Below are 21,059 nucleotides of genomic sequence, written 5' to 3'. Positions count from 1 at the left end.
CTTTGGAATGGTGCGAGCGGATCCTGTGCGCCCTCTCGTCTGCCGGCGAGCGTACCGGGGTGCAACCCTGCGCTCTCCTGCGAGCCCGAGTAAAGTTCCTCGTTCCCAGCTGCGTGCCCGTGTGGTGATTTGGGACCGGCCGAGGGCCGGGGGATTTTCGGACCGGCCGAGGGCCGGGGGGTTTTCGGACCGGCCGAGGGCCGGGGGCTGCGGGGCGACCCCAGCGCCTCCCCGGACAGCGCCCGAGCTTGCGGCCGGCGCTGGTCCCGTGCGCCAGCCGCGCAGCCATTGGCTGCCAGGCCGGGGCCGCTCTGTGCCGCCCCTCGCCATTGGCTGCCGGGACAGAGCCGCCCCTCACCATTGGCTGCCAGGCCGGGGCCGCTCTGTGCCGCCCTTCGCCATTGGCTGCCGGGCCGGGGCGGTTCTATGCCGCTTCTCCCCATTGGCTGCGGGTGCCGCCGTAGGCGCGGTGGCCACTGGCGGCGGCGGCGGCATGGAGGGCACGGGCAGCTCCTGGAGGGTGAGCGGGAGCGGGGCCGGGGAGCATCGGGGTCGGGCGGGTGGCGGGACTCGGTTCAGCCCGGCGGGACTCGGTTCAGCCCGGCCATGTCCGTCCGCAGCCGCCGCGCTCGTGCGAGGATTACTGGGGGGAGTGGAAGCATTGCCGCGGGCTGCGCCACGCCTTCCACCACTACTACGCGCACGGGGAGCTGCCGGAGTGCGGCCGCTGGCGGGAGGACTACGAGGCCTGCCGAGCCTGGGAGAGGGACCGCTCCCCCGCCGCGCAGGTACCGGCCCCGCTCCCGGCCCCGCTCCTGGTCCCGCTCCCGGCCTCCCGGGGCTCTCTAGGCCGGGGCTGCTGGCACTGAAGCCCCGCAGCCGCGGCGGTTGGGGAGGGTTTGGAAATGCCGGAGGTGGGTCGGGTTATCTTAAAATCCAGTGAAGGACCCAGGGAGAATTTTCAGCTGTGAAAGCTCTTGATTTCTGTTACGCTGACATTTCCTTCCTAAAAGAAAAATCCGCCACCTTACAGAGCAAAGGCATTGCTGGTGTGTCTGGAAATGCCCCCGGCTCCAGCCCCGGACACGGGACACCCCCAGCCCTGCAGCGCGGGCTCCAGCCCAGCTCCTCCCTCCCGCCAGCCAGGACAGCTTCTGGCGAGTTTCCTTTCTAACTTAGGAGCCAGAGGCAAAATATAAATATTATTTAGTTAAAAACTTGTATTCTGGCTTACTTAGATAACATTTAGCACGTCTGCTTAAGCATGATAAATATTTATTCTTTTAGCTCAGATGTTCACGGCAGGAAATCAGCTCTGTATGACTGGAACATCCAACACTATTACTGAAATATTTTTTTTCCTGTATTTCAGGAAGCTTTGTGCAAGAGTGAAAGAACTCGAGTTATGGAAAAACAGAAATATGCTCCAGTGTGGAAGCTCAGGAAGAGCCCACCATCTGACTGGTATCTACCACTTGACCACGACAAATCAAATTAACAAGACTGTTTTCTGTGTTTGGTCAGTAACATAATACACAATTCAGAATTATGCATTTTTTTTCCCTTCTGCATCATCTTGAAGTTATTCAGCTGTACCTCTGCTCTACAATACTTTAGCACTCACTCAAAAATTCTGAAATTTTATTTAAACACTGAATATTTTTAAAAGGAGATTTGAGGGGCTTAATTTGGTTGTGGTCTTTTACTATTGATTTACATAGCAGGATTTCATTTCAGCAGGCATCTTTCAAATTAATGCATACATGCTCTAGCTATGAGGGCCTCTTGCCCTACCAGCTGGCATTGAGCACTTCTGGAACAAGGTACCCCCCCCCCAGACCTGCCAAATGGGGAAAAAAAAAAAAAAAAAAACAAAAAAACAAACTAGCTAGGACTCTTCCTTGCTGGCTCAGGACAATCCCAAACCCTGGCATTTAAAGGACATTTCCCAGAATCAGGGTTGTGGTGGTTGAAGAGCTTCTCACCTGTGGGCTGCACACCCTGGAACTGCTCTCCAGTGGTGCTGTGTGCTGTGGGACTACTCAGAACTACTCAAAAATAAAGGTTTAAACGAATGTAGTGAGAGATCTGGTTTGTATTGGGGCAAACTCACAGAAACGTAGTTACAACAGTTACATGGCAATATGAGAAAAAAAAAAAATGGTTTTGCTACTATGTAAGGTCGAGTAGCTTTGCTAGGTGGATCATCATTAAAACACAGAGGTACTTCATTTATTATTTTACAGTCACGTCCTGCAGTGTTGTAACCTGCAGGAAAAATTGTTTATTACTCCATTCTTCCTCCAGTCACTGAGCACCTCCTGGCACTGAAGCAGGAGCTCCCCTGTCACTGTGTGTACACCTTGGTGATGTCCACACACTTCCCCTCGGGGGGATCGTAGCCAGGAAGGGGAGGGGTGTAACTGGGTCCCTCCCTCTCGAAGGGGAAGAGCCCCTCGTCCCTCAGGATCGCTGCCTGGTACAGCTCCTCAGATTCCAGCTGCAGCTCCCTCAGAGCCTCCTGCTGAGATTCTACCAGGGCTTGAATTGCTTTCTTTTCTGCCTCATCTTGTTTCTGCTTAAACAAACACCACTTCTTCAGAAGTAAAACTCTTCTTTCAGACTCTTCAGGAGACAGAGTGGGAAGACTGCGCACCCTGATGAAGAGAAGGGTGACACTGTAATGGAGAAACAGCCTGACTCCAAAGACCAGACTAAGAAAAACAAAATGCCAAAACCAAAAATCCCACCACCAGGCAAAAACCCCCCACCAAAGCCAGAGAATACACTGAATTCACTAATAATTTAGTCAGTCTATGAGGTCTCCCAGTCACTCTAACAGGAAATGCACTGTTCTTCATTATTTTTAGCAAGAACAAATATTTCCTTTGCACATTTTGTCCTGATGGAGGTGGGCAAGGTTTTGTACCAAGGCTAGCACTGTGTTGCAGTTGTGCAGAAGGAAAAATTCACTGTGAGTGCAGGTGAAAGGCAGACCTACAGACCTGTTGTTCTCTGTGTACTTCAGTGGGGTTATAAAATCCTCAATTGGAATCAGTTCTGGGGCAGCTTTTTCCAACTTTTTAAGCTTTTTCTTCATACGCTCCTTCTGTGCTTGCTCTTTCTTCACATCCACTTTCTTTTTCTTCTTTGGTTGTGCTCTGCAAGGGAAATAGTAAATGAAAAGAGATTTTGTCCTTTCATTCAACACCAGCAACTTTCACTTTTTTTTCCCATTGTTTAATTTGTCTTGACACAAGTTCCAGCCATTAGCTTTATTCAAGTAATGTAATTTCCAGTGACATTTCTGCTGAGATTTTCTGCAGAGAGAACTGTAACTGCCTGGGAAAAGCAATTTTGTGCTGAACATCAGAATGACCTGGGGAAGTTCCACAAAAAATTGAATTAGAATTGTTTTAACTGGCTTAGAGTGCAGCATTGCAGGTTTATCATACAAGTGGGTTGTGCCAGAAAGGATCTTAAACCTCACATGGTTCTCATCTCCTGCCATGGGCAGGGAAACCTTTCACTAGACCAGGTTGCTCCAAGCCTTATCCAACCTGGCCTTGAACAAATATTCCTCTTATTTCACATTAAAGAAGACCTCAAGTGGTTTTATACATGCTTCTGAAATTCCTGCATTTGGAGCCAAGTTCAGGCTGTAGATATTACATCTTCATGCAGATCTGAGATATCATGGCACACTCCACAAACACAAACTGACCCTCATTCCTGCCTGGCAGACTAAATAAACAACATTTATGGTGTGAAACAGCCCCGCTCCTAAGGGCTACCTGGGTATTTTAAATCAAGCTGCGTCAAAACAAAACACAGGCACTGAAATGTGGCACAGAAAGACACATGGGCCACCTCTGCCTTCACAGCCAAGTGTTTCTGGTTCAGCCAGGCTTTCCCTGGTGTTGCCCAGCAGGGAATTCTGGAGCACTGCAGAAATCCCAACATTTCCAGCTGTGGTTGTGCTACCCACAAGCACAAAGTGGTAACTTGTATCACCTCTGAACTCTCCACAGAGGCCAACAGTTTCCAACTGCTCTGGCATATAGAGACTTAAACACGTACAGTTAAAGGTTAAATGTGGACTTGGGAAAATTTGTGTTGATGAGAACACTTCTGTGTGACTCCAAGAAAGCTGCACTCACCTCACAGGGAGGGATGTCCTGAACCCCAGCAATGAGCTCTGCCAGTGACTCCCTCGGAGCGGGACGCTCTGGGGCAGACAGGAGCTGCAGGAGGAAAAGCAACACAAGAATTGAGGAGGAACTGACTCGGGTGTCCTTGATTTTGCACAAGAGCTGCTTGTTATTCACATTTTACAGTGATGAGATTTGAACCATCTCTGGCCACTTCATTCATGGCAGGACACAGCGTTTTCCTAGAGATGATCTCAAACTCTTGAGCTGGGTAACCGATCCCACATACGGACAGGTCGGTGTGAGCCCGCCAGGGTACCGAGGGGTGACGGAGATGCAGGTTTTGCATAGGTTAAAGCGGTTTTAGTTTTAAGCTCTGACAATGACCCCTCTGAGGAGCTGGTACGGGAGAGGTCAGACCACCGCCGTTCAGACCAGGAGGGCGATGCCGACTGTCGCATCTCTACGGCTGTCACGGGAGGACGAACCGGCCCGGGTGCCAAAGCACCGACTTCTGCAGGTGCAGGCCCAGCCCGGGCCCAGCCCCAGGAATGGGCGGGAGCGGGCTGGGCAGGCACTGCGGCTAAGGGTCGCTTCCCCGGCTCCCTCCCCGCGGTCCCGGAGCGCGGTCCCAGCCCTACCTGAGCCGGGCCCCGCGGAGCCCCCGCGCCGCCGCCGCCGCCCACATGGCCCCGCGTGCGCCGCGCCCCCGCCGGCCGCGCTCCGACCCCGCGTTCCCCGTTCCGGAGCACAAACGTTCCGGGGGGCGCCCTAGGCGGAGCGCCCGCCCCGCTCCGCCCGGCAGGGGGCGCCCGTGCGCGCTGCAGGGCGGGCGGCGCCTGGCGGGGGAACGGCGGGGTCGGGGGCGCTGTTTCCCGCCGGGCCGGTTAGGCAGTTGCCAGGCGCCGAGTTCCGGCCGTGCCGGATCGCCGGCGGCGCCGGGCGGGGGATGCGGCGGGGCGGCGGCGGCACCGGGACATGGAGCGGCGCTGAGGCGGCTCGGGCCGGCCGGGGGCGCGGGCACTGCGGCGCCGGGCGCGGGCCCATGGTGGCCGGCCGCCGCTGAGCGCCGCGGCCGCGGACGCAGCCCGGGCGGAGCCGCCCTGGGGTCCCGAGGGCGGAGGCCGGCGGGGGCCCCGGGCGGGGAACAATGAAGCTGCTGAAGCCGACCTGGGTCAACCACAATGGTGAGGGCCGGCCGGGCAGCAGGTGCCGCGGGCCGGCGGGGCAGCAGGTGCCGCGGGCCGGCCGGGCAGGTGCGGCGGGGGAACGGGCGGGCGGCACACGCGGGGGGCGCGGGGCGGGCGGAGCCTCGGGCCGCTGCCGGCGCTCCCGGGGCGGCCGCGGGTGCCGGAGCTCCGCCGGCCCGGGAGCGGCCGCTGCGGGCGGGGGCAGCGGCAGCAACAAGTCCGTGCCGGCGGACGGGAGCGGAGCCGGAGCTCTGGAGCCGGGCGGGTTCCCGACGGCGGCGTGGGGACAGCTCGGTCCCCGGGAGGGGGCCGGAGGGGACCCGGCCCGCCCGGCACGGCTCCCGGTGTGCGCTGGGGACAGCCGGGCATGGAGTGTGCGATGGGGACAGCCGGGCACCGCCGCTCCCGGGCTCTGAGGGGACGCTGAGCTGATTCGGGGCCGCTCCGTGCTGGTGGAAGTGCAGGGGGAGTTTGAATGGAGAACAGCCCGTGCAGGGGTCGAGGTCCCCTCGGGATGAGTGTCCCGGCAGGATGAGTCGGTATCCATGCACTGCACTGACCGCCCGGCTCTCACATTGCTGACGCAAGTACAGCATTAAAAATCCTCCAATGCACTGAGCTGTGCTATCGTTCTCCACGGAGGGAAAAGTTTCTTCCAGCAGTTCTTTCAAAACAACTCCCTGAATTTATGTAGTGTCCTGTCTGCCAGTCCTCTGGTGATGTTGAAGTGGTGTGTGAGCTAAAACTGCTCACAGTGAGGTGTTGATATTGACAGAAGGCTTTGTACTTTCCCTGTGTGGCAAATGCAGGACAGCACCAGAGTTTATGTCATGTTTACACTGCTTAGGATGAACTTCCAGTGACAAGAAACCTGACACAAAGAGCTCACTTCTGTTTATGCAAGTTTTGCCCTCAGATTCATGGGTACAACTTTATTTCAGCTGCAGATTTTATACTCTGTCAGTGTATAAATGTCATTACCTGGGCTCATGTAGCTGATTGGTATCTAGAGTAAAACTAAGACCAGGTTATTTAAGCTGGAAAAGTGTGCTTTGAGTTAAAACCCCAGGCAGAACTTTACAGCTGCCTTTCTGCATGCTTTGTGTTCTTTGTGTTCATGCTGCAAATGTTGATAACAATTTATGCCTCGAGTTGTCATTCATGTGCATCTTTACTTGGCCTGCTCTCCAGGGACTCTATAGGCAGCAGATGGACTCAACCTTGTAACCAAAGGTTGTACAAAACTGAAAAAAATGTGGAAGTGCTTTATTTGAGATGTTTTTTATGTTTCTGCTTGGCTACTCTAAACAAATGTAGCATTTACATCTTCATCTCTGTAACTTCTTTCCTTAGTTTTTTAATGGGTGCAGCTTTTGCTATGGGTATTTGAAATCTGTTAGCAGTTTAGAAAACATCCAACCATTGCAGAGCACAGGCTTCAGCCAAGCAGGGCTTCATTTACAGAGCCATGTGATGATGGATAATGCACTACAAAGGGCTTTGATGGTCCTGAATTTTATTCCCATTTCTGCCATCGACCTTTTGGGATGAGTTTAGCCAAGGCACTCCATCATCATTTCACCACCTGCAAAACAGGCATTTGCCACCAGCTCCATTTGTGAGGTGCTCTGAGGGCTGCAGAGGTGTGCAGGGCTGTGTGACAGTCACACATTGCTGTCCTTGGGGCAGGGAGGGCAGGATAAAAACCGGTGAGTTCAGTCAGCCTCTTGTGACGAGCCCGGGTTCCGGGTCCTCCAGGCATCACTGCCTGCCAGGAGTCTCCATCACCCCTCCTGGGCCTTCCTCTGGGCTCTGAAACCTCTCCAGAATTCACACTCTGTGCTGGAGACTCTGTGATGATTCCTATTCCTTTGATTTCTGCACAGACACACGGGGCTGCCTCACTGTTCTTGTTTGTGACTCCTGGCAGCAGAGCTGCCTCTTCCACACTCCAGATCCAGCTGCTGTAGTTCAGCCTCTTCCCACTCAGTTTTGGGAGTTTTGTTTTACTGAATGGACTAGAATGATGCTTCCAGGCATACATTCTCCAGGAGATAATAGACACTAGAAGTGAGTGTTGTAGCCAGGAAATCAGCACACCTGGGAATTGTGTGCTGCACAGCCCAGATGCTACGTGCTTACAGTAAAAGCACTTCAGCACATTTTGGTTCTACAGGTTTCTGCCTTGGAGTTGTTCATGTCACTTTTTCTGAGTGCTTATTGGAATTATTTCTTGCTCAGATGCGTTTTCCATAAGCTTTTCATGCCCTTAATGTAGATTAATTAGATTTTGCATGAAATTCTCATTATTGTTGTATTCTTCTCTTCCATGTGTCTTTGACTTAGAGCAAGGAGGAATATTCAGAAGTGCAGTCTAATGGTGGGGGTGAGAGCAGATGACTGTAAGATACAAGTGCTGGGATTGGCTTCTCTTTCCCAGTGTTGCTGTCATTATCTCTGTAGAGATGCATCATGCATCCAGCAGCTGCCTGAACATACTCAGCACTCAGGCTTTGAGAGCCCAGGTGCTTAAAGACAGCTCAGGCAGGCAAACACTGGTCCCTGTGGGAAAGGAAGTCCCTTGCTGTTCCAAGAAACCCTTGCAAGCCCCAAGGTGCTGCTCATGTATAACAGCTTGTCGAAACTGGAGCCTGCTGTTGTTTAAATATAGGCATGGAGTTTATCTCTCCAAGCTGTAATGGTGGAATGTAAATATTTGAATTGATTTGTGAGTCACGTTGAATGTTCTATATTACATGGGCTGGAAGCAAATTGAATAGAAATTCATTCATTTTGAGGTAGAAATTCACCTAAGACTCTTCTTATATTTAATTGATTATTGTATAAAGTTAAGCAACAAACAAAAATGATGCAATGTTTAAAATTGCTTTTATTCTTCACTGGTGTATTTTTTTAATGGGACCTTCTCCTTGGGCTTCAATTATCTTACTTAGATCTTTTTGTTCCAGGCTTGTTTCATTATCAGTATTTCTTTAAGTACATAATGCATATTTGGGTTCTTTAAACAAATAAGCCCACAGGACATCTGGTATATCATAAGGTGTTCTGTTTTTAATGAACCTGATTTGCCTCCTCCTGCAATGTGATTCTGGGAGCTTCAATAATTTAAGCTTGTCTTTTTTTAGAAATTATTGCAAGAGGTCAGAATGTCTTAAAACACACTGTGTTAGATTTTAGTGTTGCTGCTTAAATATCACATTTTGTTTTGGTGCATCATTGCTGTTGGGAAACTCAGCACATCTCCAATTAGGAGCATGGGAAAGCTTCAGTCACTTTGAAGCAGGGCCCTTGTGCCTTTTGGCTTGTTTCAGCAGGAACTAACAACATAATCTGATAAAGACATGGACCCAGGGAAGAAGGTGATTGCTATCAAATAATGGCTTCTTCTGCATTATTTTGAGAAACTGAAGGAAGTGAAGAAAAACCCAGTATCTGTGCTCAATTTGTAAACCACAAGTAGCATGGAACAATTCTTACAGCTTTAATCTGTTAGAGTTATCCAGCCCTGTAGATGGCATTCTCTTGACAGTGGTACCCTGGGGGAAAGAGCACCCTGTGCTCTCTGTCCTGTGACCACTTCATCTGTTCTTTACTTTTTTATTTTATTTCTTTTAAATTAGTAATTGAACTTTAGGTACTGGGCAGATCATTGTGTATCATTACTTAGCTGTGGAATAAGATCCCTTCCTGGATCACAGTTGAGCTGTGTAGGAAACTGTGTTGTCCAGGGCTCCATTTATTACTGCTGCCTTTCCTGGGTGCAAAGTCCATACCCTCTTTAAACTTCATGTATAAAATAATGCCCTGTGACGGACAGCTTTCACTGAGGTCTGTATTTTTAGGATTATAACCATTTATGAAAAGCTACTTCATGTTTATTTGGTTGAACCTCAAATTTATGCTAGGAAAAACCTAAAAGTAAAATGTTATCCTGCTATGTAAATACATGGATAGTTTGTGTTTGAACATGTGGTCGTCAATGTCAATTCCCATTCATGTAATAAAATAGAGGAGAGCTGAAAGTGGCTTGGAGTGACCAGAATGATCAGAAGTGTGACACCCTTTGTACAAGGAGCAGAGGAGTAGGACAGGACTCTGAGCAAGGAGTGGGGTCATTGGGCTGGGGACATGATGAACACTTGTGAGTGGCAGAAAAGGGATCAGTGTTGAGTGAAATTTGTTCACTACCCTTGTGTACAAGAATTAATTGTGTTAAAGTAACAAATAGCTGGTACAGATCCATGGAGTAGGAGGTTCCTCACAGAGTGCATGGCTGAGCAGTGGATCTCTGTGTAGGGGTTATTGAATAATGAATTTCAGAAATGGCTCATTGGATTTATGGAAGAAAGTCCATTGAGGGCCCCTGATTCAAGAAGTCAGAACTGTAATTTCTTTGAGTTGGAAGATTATCTTAGGAAGAAGCATTGTGTGCTCACCATTGCACAGATCCTTAGGGACTTGCTAGTGCTGGCTTCTGAACACAGTGCTGGGCTTGGTGGACATTTTCCCTGGTGTGGCTAATTTTAAGCATTTATGGAGAATTTGTAGCTAAGTTACCTCGGGCTCTCTAAGCAAAGTAATTTGCTGGGTTTCTTCAACCCCATTTGTGGATCTGTGAAAAATCTTTGCCCAAGAGAGGGGAGAGAGCTGATGTTACTGCTCCTGTAGAGTCGAGCTCTTAAGGCAGAAATTGGAGAGGCTATGGTAGTTTTAGACTTACAGTAAAGGAAAGGAAAATTATATCATGTCAGTAATTTTTGCAAGGCAATGGGTGCAATGGCAATTTTTTGGAATGTGTAGCATATCTGAATATGCCTGAATAGTAGTGGTGGAGGTGGCTAGGTTGCTGTTCTGATTTTCTGGGAAAGTTTTCTCTTGGTGCTAATGATACAGAGGCAAAATGAGCCAGGTTATTAGAATTCAAAGATCTTTGATGGCTGGCTTCCTACTCTCCTCTACACAGCTAATGGCAAATACCGGAGTAGATGAGCTCTTCTTGCCCAAGATTTGATCCAAATTGAAAATGCCACCTCTTTTAACTCTAAGGTCTCCAGACTGGCCTTTTCAGTGGGCTCAACTATTTCAAATGATGCACTGATTTAATAGAAGGAAAATTCCACATTTTGGAAAAGGTAAAATAAATGTTTGTTTCTAGTTTGTGCTCCTCTAAGTATTCAGCTTAGCCCTGAATGTTGCATTTGAGTTAATAGAATAAAAACAAGAATCAAGCTAAAGAAAACCCACAGCTCATGTGTGTCTCAGCTCATGTGTGCTATGTGGTCTGGAGGACTTGGAAGGAATGTAAGTTGAGTGCCATCTTTCTGTGCTTAAGGTCTTTGCTTGGCTGCCTGTGAAAATTTTAAGGGAAGTCACATGTCAGAGTTGCAATGTATCCAAGTAATAAATCCAAATAAAACAAACCTTAAAACAAGTCAACATAAAGGACACAAAATTCAAAATGAAGCCAAATGGGTATCCCCCAAAAAGTAAGAAATAGTGGGTATTTGGATTTTATTAGGAGTTTAGTGTCAAGGTTTCAGTTGCTACCATTGCTGTTGAATAAGATCTCCAGGTTTTATCATTTATGTCTAATCATCTCATGAAGATACAGCACAAGATTGACACTCATGGGAAATTTATCAAGTGACACTCATGGGAAATTTATCAAGTAATCTTGGTGTGTGGGTACTGGTACTTTTGGCTGTTTGAAAAATTGCCTTATTTTGCAGTGGCATATATGTGACCTTGCTTGCAGAGGCTTTCCAGTTTGAACAGGTTGGAAGTGCTGCTAGAAATTCTTTGGACGTGGAAATTGCCTGTGTGTTCTTTCACATAACCCTTAGTGGCAGCTCTTTGAGCATCACTGGAAGGCAGGAAGCTGCTGCTCCCCTTTTCCTCTGCAAAGGTTGAGACAACTGTGAACGTACAGAGGGTGAATATAAGCCATGGTTGGAGCAGAGCAGGTTGGAAGTGAGGCCTTTCTGGTTTCCAAAGCTGTTCCCCAGCTGTGCTATTACAGAGTTTACATTCTAGTAAAATTATTAGCTTGCTTCTGAAAGATGTAGCATATGGAGAATTGAAGGATTTAAGAGTAATACTATTGTTGGTTAGTCCTCCTCTTTCTATATGGAAGCCATAAAATCAAAACTGGTCTTTGGGTAGAAGAGTTTCATTAAGAGAATTGAAATTTGAGACAGGTAATTGTGTGACCAACAGATGCAGCCTGAGATTGGGAAGGATTTTAAAAAAACGGAAACCAAAAGAAGACTTGCTTCAGGTCATCAGCTAATGAACTGTAGAAACCTGGAAGAAATTCCATTCTCAAATACAGTTTTGCTTTGTTGGCGCTTGCTTTGTGGTATTACTTTGCTTTGAGGTATTTGGCATATCCTGCTGGATTAAGTGTCCCTGGTTATCTCTGGTTTTTGTGGCATGATAACTTCCAAACAGGCTTTTAATAGGCTGCCATTTCTGTCAGCAAGCTGCTCTCAGCTCTTGTAGTCAGCTGGAATTCTTACAACTCAAGCCTTTAGAAGAAGAAAGTCACTTGCCAACCAGAAGAGTTATGGTGGTTCTGGTGTTACTGCATTCCCTTAAATGTAAAACAATTCACTATGTTGCTATCTGTTCTCCAATTCCAGGAAAGCCAATATTTTCAGTGGACATTCACCCAGATGGGACCAAGTTTGCAACAGGAGGACAGGGTAAGTCTGTGTACTGGTAGAAGGCAGAATTTTGGGTGGTGGTAACAACAACAACAACAACAACATCAATCTTGTGCCTTCACAGCACTTGAATTGGTTTCACCCTTTTAAAAAGACATCAATTTTATCTCTAAGAAACAGATAATTATGTAAGCTATGACAAAGTATTGGGAAGTGCTGCTGCTCCTGCAGAAGGCAGGGTTACATGTTCTGATGTCCTCATCCCCTTGGATGTCATTGAGATAGTGGCTGCTATCAGTGATTGAGTCGTGGCCATATGGGCCAAATTTCCTTTTAATTTGAAGAGGAACTGGATGTGCTTTTGAGCTTTTTCAGTTGCTGAATAGTAGAGCTATTGGAACAGAAAAATCCAATTATATAAATAGAATAGCTTAAGAAATATATGCAAAAATATTATTTGGTTCACAATAGTGAGTAATTTTATGTTGGCTACAATAATTGCAATTTAGTATTTGAATATGTATCTTTTCTCTTTTAAAATACAATTTTTTTACAAGTAGTTGTCCTTACAGTTGGTATCAGTTATGTACAGTATGATTTTTGTACAAGGCTGTATAAATTTATTTTTAATAGCTCCAAGAAAAATAAAGCACTTCTGATTTGGTCTAATTATATCAAAATAACATCTGTATTCAGATGTTTCCAAAGTCCCCACTGCAGCAATGCCTACATTTTCACATCTGTTCTGGAACTGAGATTGATTTTGAAAAGCTTTTTTGGGTTTATTTAGAAGGGGGAGCTTTTTGGTCTCTTGCAGGTCAGGATTCTGGCAAAGTTGTGATCTGGAATATGGCTCCTGTCCTGAAAGAGGAAGATGAAAAGAATGAAAATATCCCCAAGATGCTTTGTCAGATGGACAATCACTTAGGTAACAAAGTTGGTTGGTTGGGTTTTTTCATTGCTGACTATTGCCAAAGCTTAAGACTTACATGTCTGTAATTGCAAAAATAATGCCCGTCCAGTGGTGAAGAGTCAATAAAACACAGCACAGTGGTCTCATATTTTGGCTGTATACTTTTCAAGATATTCAGCAGAAAATGCTGTTAAAATGTGAGGGAATGTGCAGGACACTATAGATACCTTTGGAAATCTCCTCCCTATAAGCTTTTATCAGCTGTGGCCATAAAGTATTTGGTAATGCCCATTCTGAGAAACTGTAGAGCTCTGAAGGAAAGGACAGGAGAAGAAGTAAGTGTAAAAGATACATCACATGAAATATTTTGGTTGTAGTTATAAATTATAACATTTATTACATTATAAATCATTGCATTTGGAATTAGTAGGGTCACCTGACAAGTTGTCCTTTCTTTTCTTCAAAATATACCTCTCCTTCTTTGCCCTCTTAATCCCACTTTATTTACTAGAATAAGTTTCCTTCATTAGAGGAATATTAATTTTTCTTCCTTCAAGCCTCTTTTGGTGAAGCTTTTTTAGATAAGGGATAGAGTTTTCTAAGTAAGAAATTCCTCACTGCTACTGAAAGATAAGTACCAATTCATTTATCTAAAGCATACAGAGTAACTGCTTTGAGTGGGGAAAACCCACTTAAATCCTAAATGTCTCCTGACAACCTTTGCTTATTTGTAATATAAACCCTGTCTGCAGTCCAGAACCACTTATTCTCATATTTCATCTTGCAAACTTTCTTTTGTGCCTTTCAGCTTGTGTGAACTGTGTGCGATGGTCAAACAATGGCGTTTACTTGGCCTCGGGGGGAGATGACAAGCTGATTATGGTGTGGAAACGAGCAGCGTAAGCATCCTTCTTCCTTCAGCTCTATTTCATCCTTCTTCCTTCAGCTCTATTTCATTTCAAGGAGGTTTCTCTGTGACATCTCAGTGCTCCCTCCCTGTCCTGCCCTTTGCCAAGCTCACTGCTCCACCTGGTGTGGAAGGAGCTGAAGGCTGGGGCACCACAGTGGTGCTGGGGATGTGACCTGATTTCCTTTGGGCTGGAGGGTGTCTGTCTGGGCAGTCTCTCTCCTCTGGAGGAGCTGAGACATTTTCTTCTCTCCTTGAAGAAAACTTCCTAGTGAGATTTGAAGAGTCACCTTAAATGTTACCATTTTATGCTATCTGTAGAAATTCTACATTTTATTGAAGCTAATTTTTTAATAACTTGAATTACTCTCTCTAAAAAAATGTGGTTTTCCCCTTCTGTATTGTAGGAGTAACTGACTCTAAAATACAAGTGTACTGTGCAGCTGATTTTCTTTTTAAAAAGTGTTTTTTTCTTATAACTGTTTCTATTTTAATTAGGTACATTGGACCTAGCACTGTGTTTGGTTCTAGTAGCAAACTTACTAATGTTGAGCAATGGAGGTGTGTGTCAATTCTAAGAAGCCATTCAGGGGGTAAGTTTCAAGGTGTTGAATGAACATAATTTGCATGTATTTGGAAAAAAAATAGCTTTTCAGCATCACGTTTTCTTGTTTGAAATATATATATTTGGTGGCAAGTCAGTAATTAATTTCAAGGGCAACAAGGAAAATTTATAATATAAAATTTTTAATAAAATGCAATTTTCATACAAGTAACTTCTGGCAAGTATGGTATGCAGGAGAAAAATTAACAACTAAGAAACTTACATTTTGCTATTTCCTAGCTTAAAAAGGAATCTGAATAAAGTAAGCTAAATTGTGTCTTTAATTAAATGTTCACACTAGCAGTGAATAATCTGATTGGCAAAAGACCATGTTTTTGTAATCCAAAGAATAACAATGTTTATTTAGAAGAAAAATATCTAAAGAGCAATGCAAAATTTGAATAAATAAATAATTTCAAATGCATTTTGCATCTGCTGACATGAGCTGTGATTAAAATCAAGATGGCACTTTGATCACTCCACATGGAGCAAAGTGAGTACATTGTAATAGCTTCTGTTACTTCTTCATTCAAAACAAGACTAAGTTCTTTGTGCAGGTATTAGTACTTCCTACAATCACTAAACATTGCATTCTTTCCCTTTTGCTTTTTTTTTCTTGACCCCTACTGAACATTGGAAGTTGGGGAGTTTCACTCCCAGTGAGTTTTGCTTTCTTACCTTCCACTTTAGTGAGGTGATAATAATTTCTCAGTGATAGCAAAATGTTGCTACAGAGAACACAAGTTCTTTGTGCAGAGACTTTTTGATTTTCTGATTACCATCAATCTCTTAAATGGAAACTTCCTTTTCCCAAACAGATGTGATGGATGTAGCATGGTCTCCACACGATGCCTGGCTGGCATCTTGTAGTGTTGATAACACTGTTGTCATCTGGAACGCTGTCAAATTCCCAGGTGAGAGCTCTAAAGAGGTGCCAGCATGTAAAGCTTTGTGACTAAGTCTTCCCTCCTCAGTGTATTTCTCTGACTCTTCAGATCTCTAGGAGGGATTGGTTGTCTGTCTTTTGGGGTGACACACCTGCAGTCTGGCAGGTCAGTCCTTCCAGGTTTGGATGGCAATGAGCAGGGGATTCCACCCTGCTGCAGGCAACAGCTGCATTCAGGTGTGCTGCTGATTTTACATGGAAGTCATGATTGCCTGTGTTTATTTACATGCCATTTATTTCAAGCTGGCTTCCAATACTGATACCAGAGTTTTTAGACTTTGAAGCTAATTGTGCACCCTCTCAGCCTCTCCTCCCACAGGCTGATAAGCAAGAGTGTGACTGAAAGTAGGTTACCAGGTCTGCCAGCCTTGGGTGTCTGTTGAGTCACAACTTTGACTTGGTTCACACTTGCTGCACAAAGCTGGATTAGTTGTGATAATCTTTGGGTGTGGAGGAAAGGGTGAATGTTTAACTGAAATTCCAGTTCAAGTGCTGCTTTCCACAGCTTCAAAGTGCTACTCTAAAGCACTGGGACTCTGCTCTCTGACCTGTCTTCTAAAGAGTTTTGCACCACTTACTCTGGCCAGAACTCTATTTACCACTTCTTTTATATCAGTTTTTTCTTAAGTACAGCCTCCAATTTGGTTGGTATGTTGTTTCTACACTAAAGGAGGTTATATTAATACGCTGTTCAAAAATATGTAAATTTTCTCAACACTCTGCCTGGAAGGAGTTAGCAGTAACTACTCTCTATTCTCAATTTTTGTGTGCACAGAAATTCTTGCCACTTTGAAGGGGCATTCTGGCTTGGTGAAAGGGCTGACCTGGGATCCTGTTGGAAAATACATTGCCTCTCAGGCTGATGATCGAAGTTTGAAGGTGTGGCGGACCCTGGACTGGCAGCTGGAAACCAGCATCACAAAACCCTTTGATGAGGTACTTCACAATGTGTGACTGTTCCAAGTGAATTCCCAGTATCCAAAAAGAATGAATGAAAATAAAAATAACTCGGATTTTGTATGAACACTAATTAATTGAACAGTGCTGAATCAAATAAAGCTCTCAGATAACAGCTACAGAGGGCAAAAAAAGAATTACTTTCTCATAAAAATAGGATTGACTAGAGACTGTCATTGTCATTTGTTATTGTGGATATCAAAAGTTTACATGGGTTATGTAAACAATTAAGTAAACTTCTGAAAATACAGTGGTTATTCTGGGGAAGTGTTTGCACACTGATCACAATAGTCTGACATTCTTCCCTGTGCATCTTCTGTTGGCCACTATCAGAAATGAGGTAAGTACTTGGAGGGATCTTTGACCTGGCATCACAGAGCTCTTACATGGTGACTTTTATGAAGAGATCAAGTTCCTGGGGACAGAAGCTGCTGCTTGGTGTTCTGCAGTGATCTGAGGGTATTGTGATTAGTGAAGTTGCTCTTTGTAGTAGACCTTGTCTGCTTCCACTCACATGGGAGCTGCTGTGGCAAGCTGAAGTCTCATCATTAGTGGTTGCTGTGTTGCAGCCCTGTTACAAACCAGGACTGTGATAAATACTGAGGAAACAGTATCCAAAAAGATGTAACATTTGTCTTTCCTTTAGAAAAGTTCTCAGAGTTCCTTTCCCCCCCTTTTGATAGGGTTTCTTAAGTTATACCACATCACCTGTGTAAACATGACCAAATGCTGAGAATTATATGTGAGGTCACTCTTTTATACTCTCAGGATACTTACTTTGTAATCGTATTCCCTAAATCTGAAATTTAAATAGTTTATATTACAGCTCCTTTGTTTGCCAAACACTTTTAAAGCTCTGGTATGTTTTTTTTTTTGTCAGTGTGGAGGGACAACTCATGTGCTGCGCCTTAGCTGGTCACCTGATGGTCACTATCTTGTTTCTGCTCATGCCATGAATAATTCTGGACCCACTGCTCAGATCATTGAGAGGGATGGATGGAAAACCAACATGGATTTTGTAGGGCACCGGAAGGCAGTTACAGTAGTGGTGAGTGATTGATAGAAATTTATCCGTGAAGTTAAAACTTGTTGCTTTTTGATAATTTTATGTATAAATGGGACAAGAAGTGAAGATGGGTGTCAAGATTAGTAAAGGAAATGCATGGTGGTGATTAAAAAATGTCAGCTTTACTTGTTGGAAGCAATCAGGTGGCTGTTGTGATAGGAGAACTGGATGTAGATGAACAAGACAAAGGGGAATACAGGAGCACGTTAGGAATGTCAAACATCAGCTTTGTTGGCTGTTCAGTGACTTGATTAAAATGATTTAGGTTTCTGGTGGATTTCTGATCCCTAGTAAAATTAATATTGTTTGCCTTTTCTGTGAAGGCATTCAGAAAACCCCTTAAGAAAGCCTCTGCAGCTTTTGTCAGTGCTCTTACAGAGTCTGGTTCAGGACTTTATTTCTATTAAATGTTTTTTCACTCTTAAGTGGAAAATTTGCTTAGAAAGCAGATCTTCTGTTGAAATGTAATTACTGTGATAAAATTTGGGCATCTTATTTGTTCAGAAATTCAATCCAAAAATCTTCAAAAAGAAACAAAAGAATGGGAGCTCCACCAAGTCAAGTTGTCCCTACTGCTGTTGTGCTGTCGGTAGCAAAGATCGATCTCTGTCTGTCTGGGTAAGTGATTTCTTTGCTGCCTTTGAACTAATGTGGTCATTGGATAACTTGGGGGTTTAACACAAAAGTCACATGTACAGCATTAAGTCTTACATTTAGTGTCATGTTTAGGGATTTTTTTTGTCTCTGTTGTTGCAGGTTTAGCTGATTGGTAAGGAGGTGGATTTGTATTAGTTCATTTCTCTAAAGGCAGGAGCAGTTAGAAGCCAGTGGCAGAGTGTGCCCTGGTCAGGGGGAGCAGCTGTTAAGGGAGAAAACATTTTACTGCAGTTAATAAATGCAGCCTTATTTTCATCCTTTTACTTGTCTTCTGTTCTTGTAAAGGAAAGGGATGTGAAAGTGAATGAGCTTTTTAAGTATTCTTTCAAGTTTTTGATATCTAGTTTGGGTTTTACTTTAAAATCTACACTAAAATTTTTATTCTGGCTGGGAGAAGAGTAACTATTTTCACATTTTTAAATGCAACTGGAAAATACAGGGAATCAATTTAACTGATTTGTAAAGCTTTCTGATGAGAACTTTGCCAGAACCCACCAATTGCTAACTGCAATCTACTATTTTTAGCTTCCAGTGTGATATTTATCCATCAATCTCTGGATGCATAACTAAATCTGTTTCTGGTAATGCTACCAGTGCTTACCCATGTCAAAGTATCACTTGGTATATTTTACTTTCTATTTATATTATGAAGATTTCATTTGGAATGGCTGTTGAAATTACAGAAGGTAGCACAGAGATGCAGTTATAGGTTGTCTTTGCCCTGAGGAGCTTAATAAACATATATAGAGTGCAGACCTATGGAAGCATAAATAACTACTGAAGATGACAGTGACACTGCATCTGTGAACCTGTGAGCATAAAACTTCCTTGACCTTATCAACCTCTACTTCATTTCAGTTGTACTATACACTTAGAGATAATAAGTCCATTGATTTGACATTAAAGAGCTTAGAATGTCTAATTTAGAGCAGGTTATTGGAGTTTTCGTATTCAGTTCTTTATTACTAAGCTGATTCTTAAGTGCAGAGGAATCCTCTTTAAGAGTTATTGTGAGTCAAATTTCCTTTGCTCTTGGTAGGTTTCACTTTCTCAGACAAGTAGGCTGAGTGAGGACATGGAAACCTAATCTGTTTTCTGTCTTCTTGTGCTGGCAGTTTGCAGCATCCTTATCTCAGTACAGCTTAGAATAGAAGCTGTCTTTTGCATCTGTGGAATTGCTTTTGGGGTGGCAGAGAGTCTTTTAAGACTGTGGTGTGAAGGTAAAGTTGATTAAGAAATTCAGTCTGTGTTTCAGAAAGGAGAATTGAAGGTCAGCTGTTATTCTGCAGGGATTTTCTGCCCCAGCAGTGGAACAGGTGACTTGGTGCTTCAGATGCAGCACCAGGCATGCAGCTGTTTCCTGGGCAGACCTTGTTTGGTGCATATTGTGAGGCTCTGGGAGAATGTTAATATGGTACTATCTGTGGTCGTGTGGAACTTCTACATTTCTGAGTGTTGTTTCTTGTTTTCTTAAGCTCACGTGTCTGAAGCGACCTTTAGTTGTCATCCATGAGCTGTTTGACAAGTCAATCATGGACATCTCTTGGTAAGTTGATTTCTCCTGTTTGTTATGGAAGCCAAACAATTGTTATCAATTTTAGGTGTACTTATTAGCTGGAAATGCCTTAAAACAATACAGATTGTGGTTGTTGGAACACAAGTAATTGGTTGCTGAAGGTTTTTTTCTGCTGCAGCATCTTGATAGTAATATGAGCAAATAGCACATGGTCACTTGAGATTATTAACTGAACAAACAGTAATGCATTTAGAGCAAGACACAGTAAAATATCTGTGTAAATAGTTTCTACTTGTTACAATTCTCTGACATAGGTTGTCTTAATTCTATCACTTCCTCACTTCTGAAATTCTCCCTTAATAGTTACAACAATCTCTTGGTGGGTTTATACTGGGAATTTTAAAGCTTCGTGCTTTCTATATGCCATGTGGATTTTGCCTTGAAGCTCAGTGAACCACAAAAAAAAAAAGCTTTAAAACCAAAACATTTTTCTTTCATTAAGAGATTAAGACTAGAAAGCCAGAAAGTGGAATATTTCATGAGAAATGCTGCTATTGTTATAGAACAATAGCTTTGAATAGTTTGGTTTTCCTGTAGTGTTTTTTATTTCTCCATCTGCAATTTGCACATTTTTCATGGCATGAAGTCGTTGGGAGTAATAACTGGTTAACATTTTGTAGTTTTGTGAGGAAATGGTATTGTGGGGTATTTGAGAGACAAAGGATCATCAGGCAGCTTGGTATTTTATATCCTGTTTACAAATTGAAACAGATGGATAAAATGTCAATAACATGGAGTGTTCCCAGAAATGTGCTCCATTCTGAAAACAGACGTAGTAAATTCTGAGAAAGCTGGTACTATTATATTGTTATAGCTATATAATTTCTGGTTTAGAATTTTAGACTTGGATCCATCAATATAATATCTGTGAGGGATTATGTTTTCACAGAACAATTTCTTGGATCCAGAGGTCAATAGGAGCACAGCAATTTTCTCTGCAAAGCAAACAGAAAACCTTCAACATGAGTTTACTGTTTTCTAATTTGGAGTACTGGTGGTGTACCTTGTTTCATGGTGCTGAGGCTGATTTCTCTGACTGTGATGCTATCGGGGCACCCATGCCACAAAAACAGGGGTTGCCAAATGCCTGTAGCTGTGGTACTTGTAATGGATTTTTAGTAACTTGGTTAGGACTTTGGAGTTGGGTCAGCTTTCCTTTCCTCTTCCCTTCTGTGTAACAATTCATCTGTAAGCCACTGTGTCACTGTCTCTGTGAGTTCTGTGCTTAAAAGTGTCTGAGGGAGAAGTCAAAATCCAAGTATTTTTTCAAATGTGCAATAATAGGTTACATATGCAAGATTATCTTTCTCTTAAGATAGATAGTTTCTCCTCTCTCTTTTTGCTAAGAAAACCTGACCTCCAGAATAGGGTTACTATGTGTCCCCACAAATAAACACATGTGCAGT

The 21,059-nt window shown here is 44.3% G+C and overlaps 3 protein-coding genes across 5 annotated transcripts in view; 2 read left to right on the top strand and 1 right to left on the bottom strand.

The window, feature by feature from the left end:
* The first annotated feature begins 2 nt into the window (after positions 1–2).
* Positions 3–3,108, top strand: C18H22orf39 (chromosome 18 C22orf39 homolog). Its single transcript, XM_058816995.1, has 3 exons — positions 3–520; positions 621–788; positions 1,373–3,108. The coding sequence occupies exons 1-3, from the start codon at positions 8–10 to the stop codon at positions 1,496–1,498; spliced, it is 807 nt and encodes a 268-aa protein (XP_058672978.1). The 5' UTR covers positions 3–7; the 3' UTR covers positions 1,499–3,108.
* Positions 1,856–4,884, bottom strand: MRPL40 (mitochondrial ribosomal protein L40). The gene is made up of 4 exons (XM_058816996.1): positions 4,793–4,884; positions 4,161–4,244; positions 3,006–3,161; positions 1,856–2,657 (listed from the first exon to the last, which is right to left on the bottom strand). The coding sequence occupies exons 1-4, from the start codon at positions 4,837–4,839 to the stop codon at positions 2,348–2,350; spliced, it is 597 nt and encodes a 198-aa protein (XP_058672979.1). The 5' UTR covers positions 4,840–4,884; the 3' UTR covers positions 1,856–2,347.
* A 281-nt stretch (positions 4,885–5,165) lies between these two features.
* LOC131565622 (protein HIRA) overlaps positions 5,166–21,059 on the top strand; it is a 32,148-nt gene continuing 16,254 nt past the window's right edge. For 2 of the 3 annotated variants that reach the window (XM_058816608.1, XM_058816607.1), the window contains exons 1-10: positions 5,166–5,338; positions 12,004–12,066; positions 12,845–12,955; positions 13,749–13,839; positions 14,346–14,440; positions 15,270–15,365; positions 16,173–16,333; positions 17,235–17,402; positions 17,925–18,038; positions 19,553–19,623. In XM_058816608.1, coding sequence (XP_058672591.1) covers positions 5,302–5,338; positions 12,004–12,066; positions 12,845–12,955; positions 13,749–13,839; positions 14,346–14,440; positions 15,270–15,365; positions 16,173–16,333; positions 17,235–17,402; positions 17,925–18,038; positions 19,553–19,623 — 1,007 coding nt within the window. In that variant the 5' untranslated portion in view covers positions 5,166–5,301. Of the gene's footprint in view, positions 5,408–12,003; positions 12,067–12,844; positions 12,956–13,748; positions 13,840–14,345; positions 14,441–15,269; positions 15,366–16,172; positions 16,334–17,234; positions 17,403–17,924; positions 18,039–19,552; positions 19,624–21,059 lie in introns of all 3 variants that reach the window. The other variant, XM_058816605.1, reaches the window with a different exon arrangement.

Source organism: Ammospiza caudacuta, chromosome 18 (assembly GCF_027887145.1).
Source record: "Ammospiza caudacuta isolate bAmmCau1 chromosome 18, bAmmCau1.pri, whole genome shotgun sequence".
In the NCBI taxonomy this organism is placed as follows: Eukaryota; Metazoa; Chordata; class Aves; order Passeriformes; family Passerellidae; genus Ammospiza; species Ammospiza caudacuta.
The sequence above is the reverse complement of the archived record's forward strand: the minus strand, read 5'-3'. Positions and strand labels throughout refer to the sequence as shown.

Coding starts and splice junctions, on each gene's coding strand:
- C18H22orf39 (XM_058816995.1), top strand. CDS start 8: ATGGTGCGAGCGGATCCTGTGCGCCCTCTCGTCTGCCGGCGAGCGTAC. Junction 521..620: donor GCACGGGCAGCTCCTGGAGG/GTGAGCGGGAGC, acceptor GTCCGTCCGCAG/CCGCCGCGCTCGTGCGAGGA. Junction 789..1,372: donor ACCGCTCCCCCGCCGCGCAG/GTACCGGCCCCG, acceptor CCTGTATTTCAG/GAAGCTTTGTGCAAGAGTGA.
- MRPL40 (XM_058816996.1), bottom strand. CDS start 4,839: ATGTGGGCGGCGGCGGCGGCGCGGGGGCTCCGCGGGGCCCGGCTCAG. Junction 4,245..4,792: donor CTCCGCGGGGCCCGGCTCAG/GTAGGGCTGGGA, acceptor TTCCTCCTGCAG/CTCCTGTCTGCCCCAGAGCG. Junction 2,658..3,005: donor AAGTACACAGAGAACAACAG/GTCTGTAGGTCT, acceptor TCTCTTCATCAG/GGTGCGCAGTCTTCCCACTC.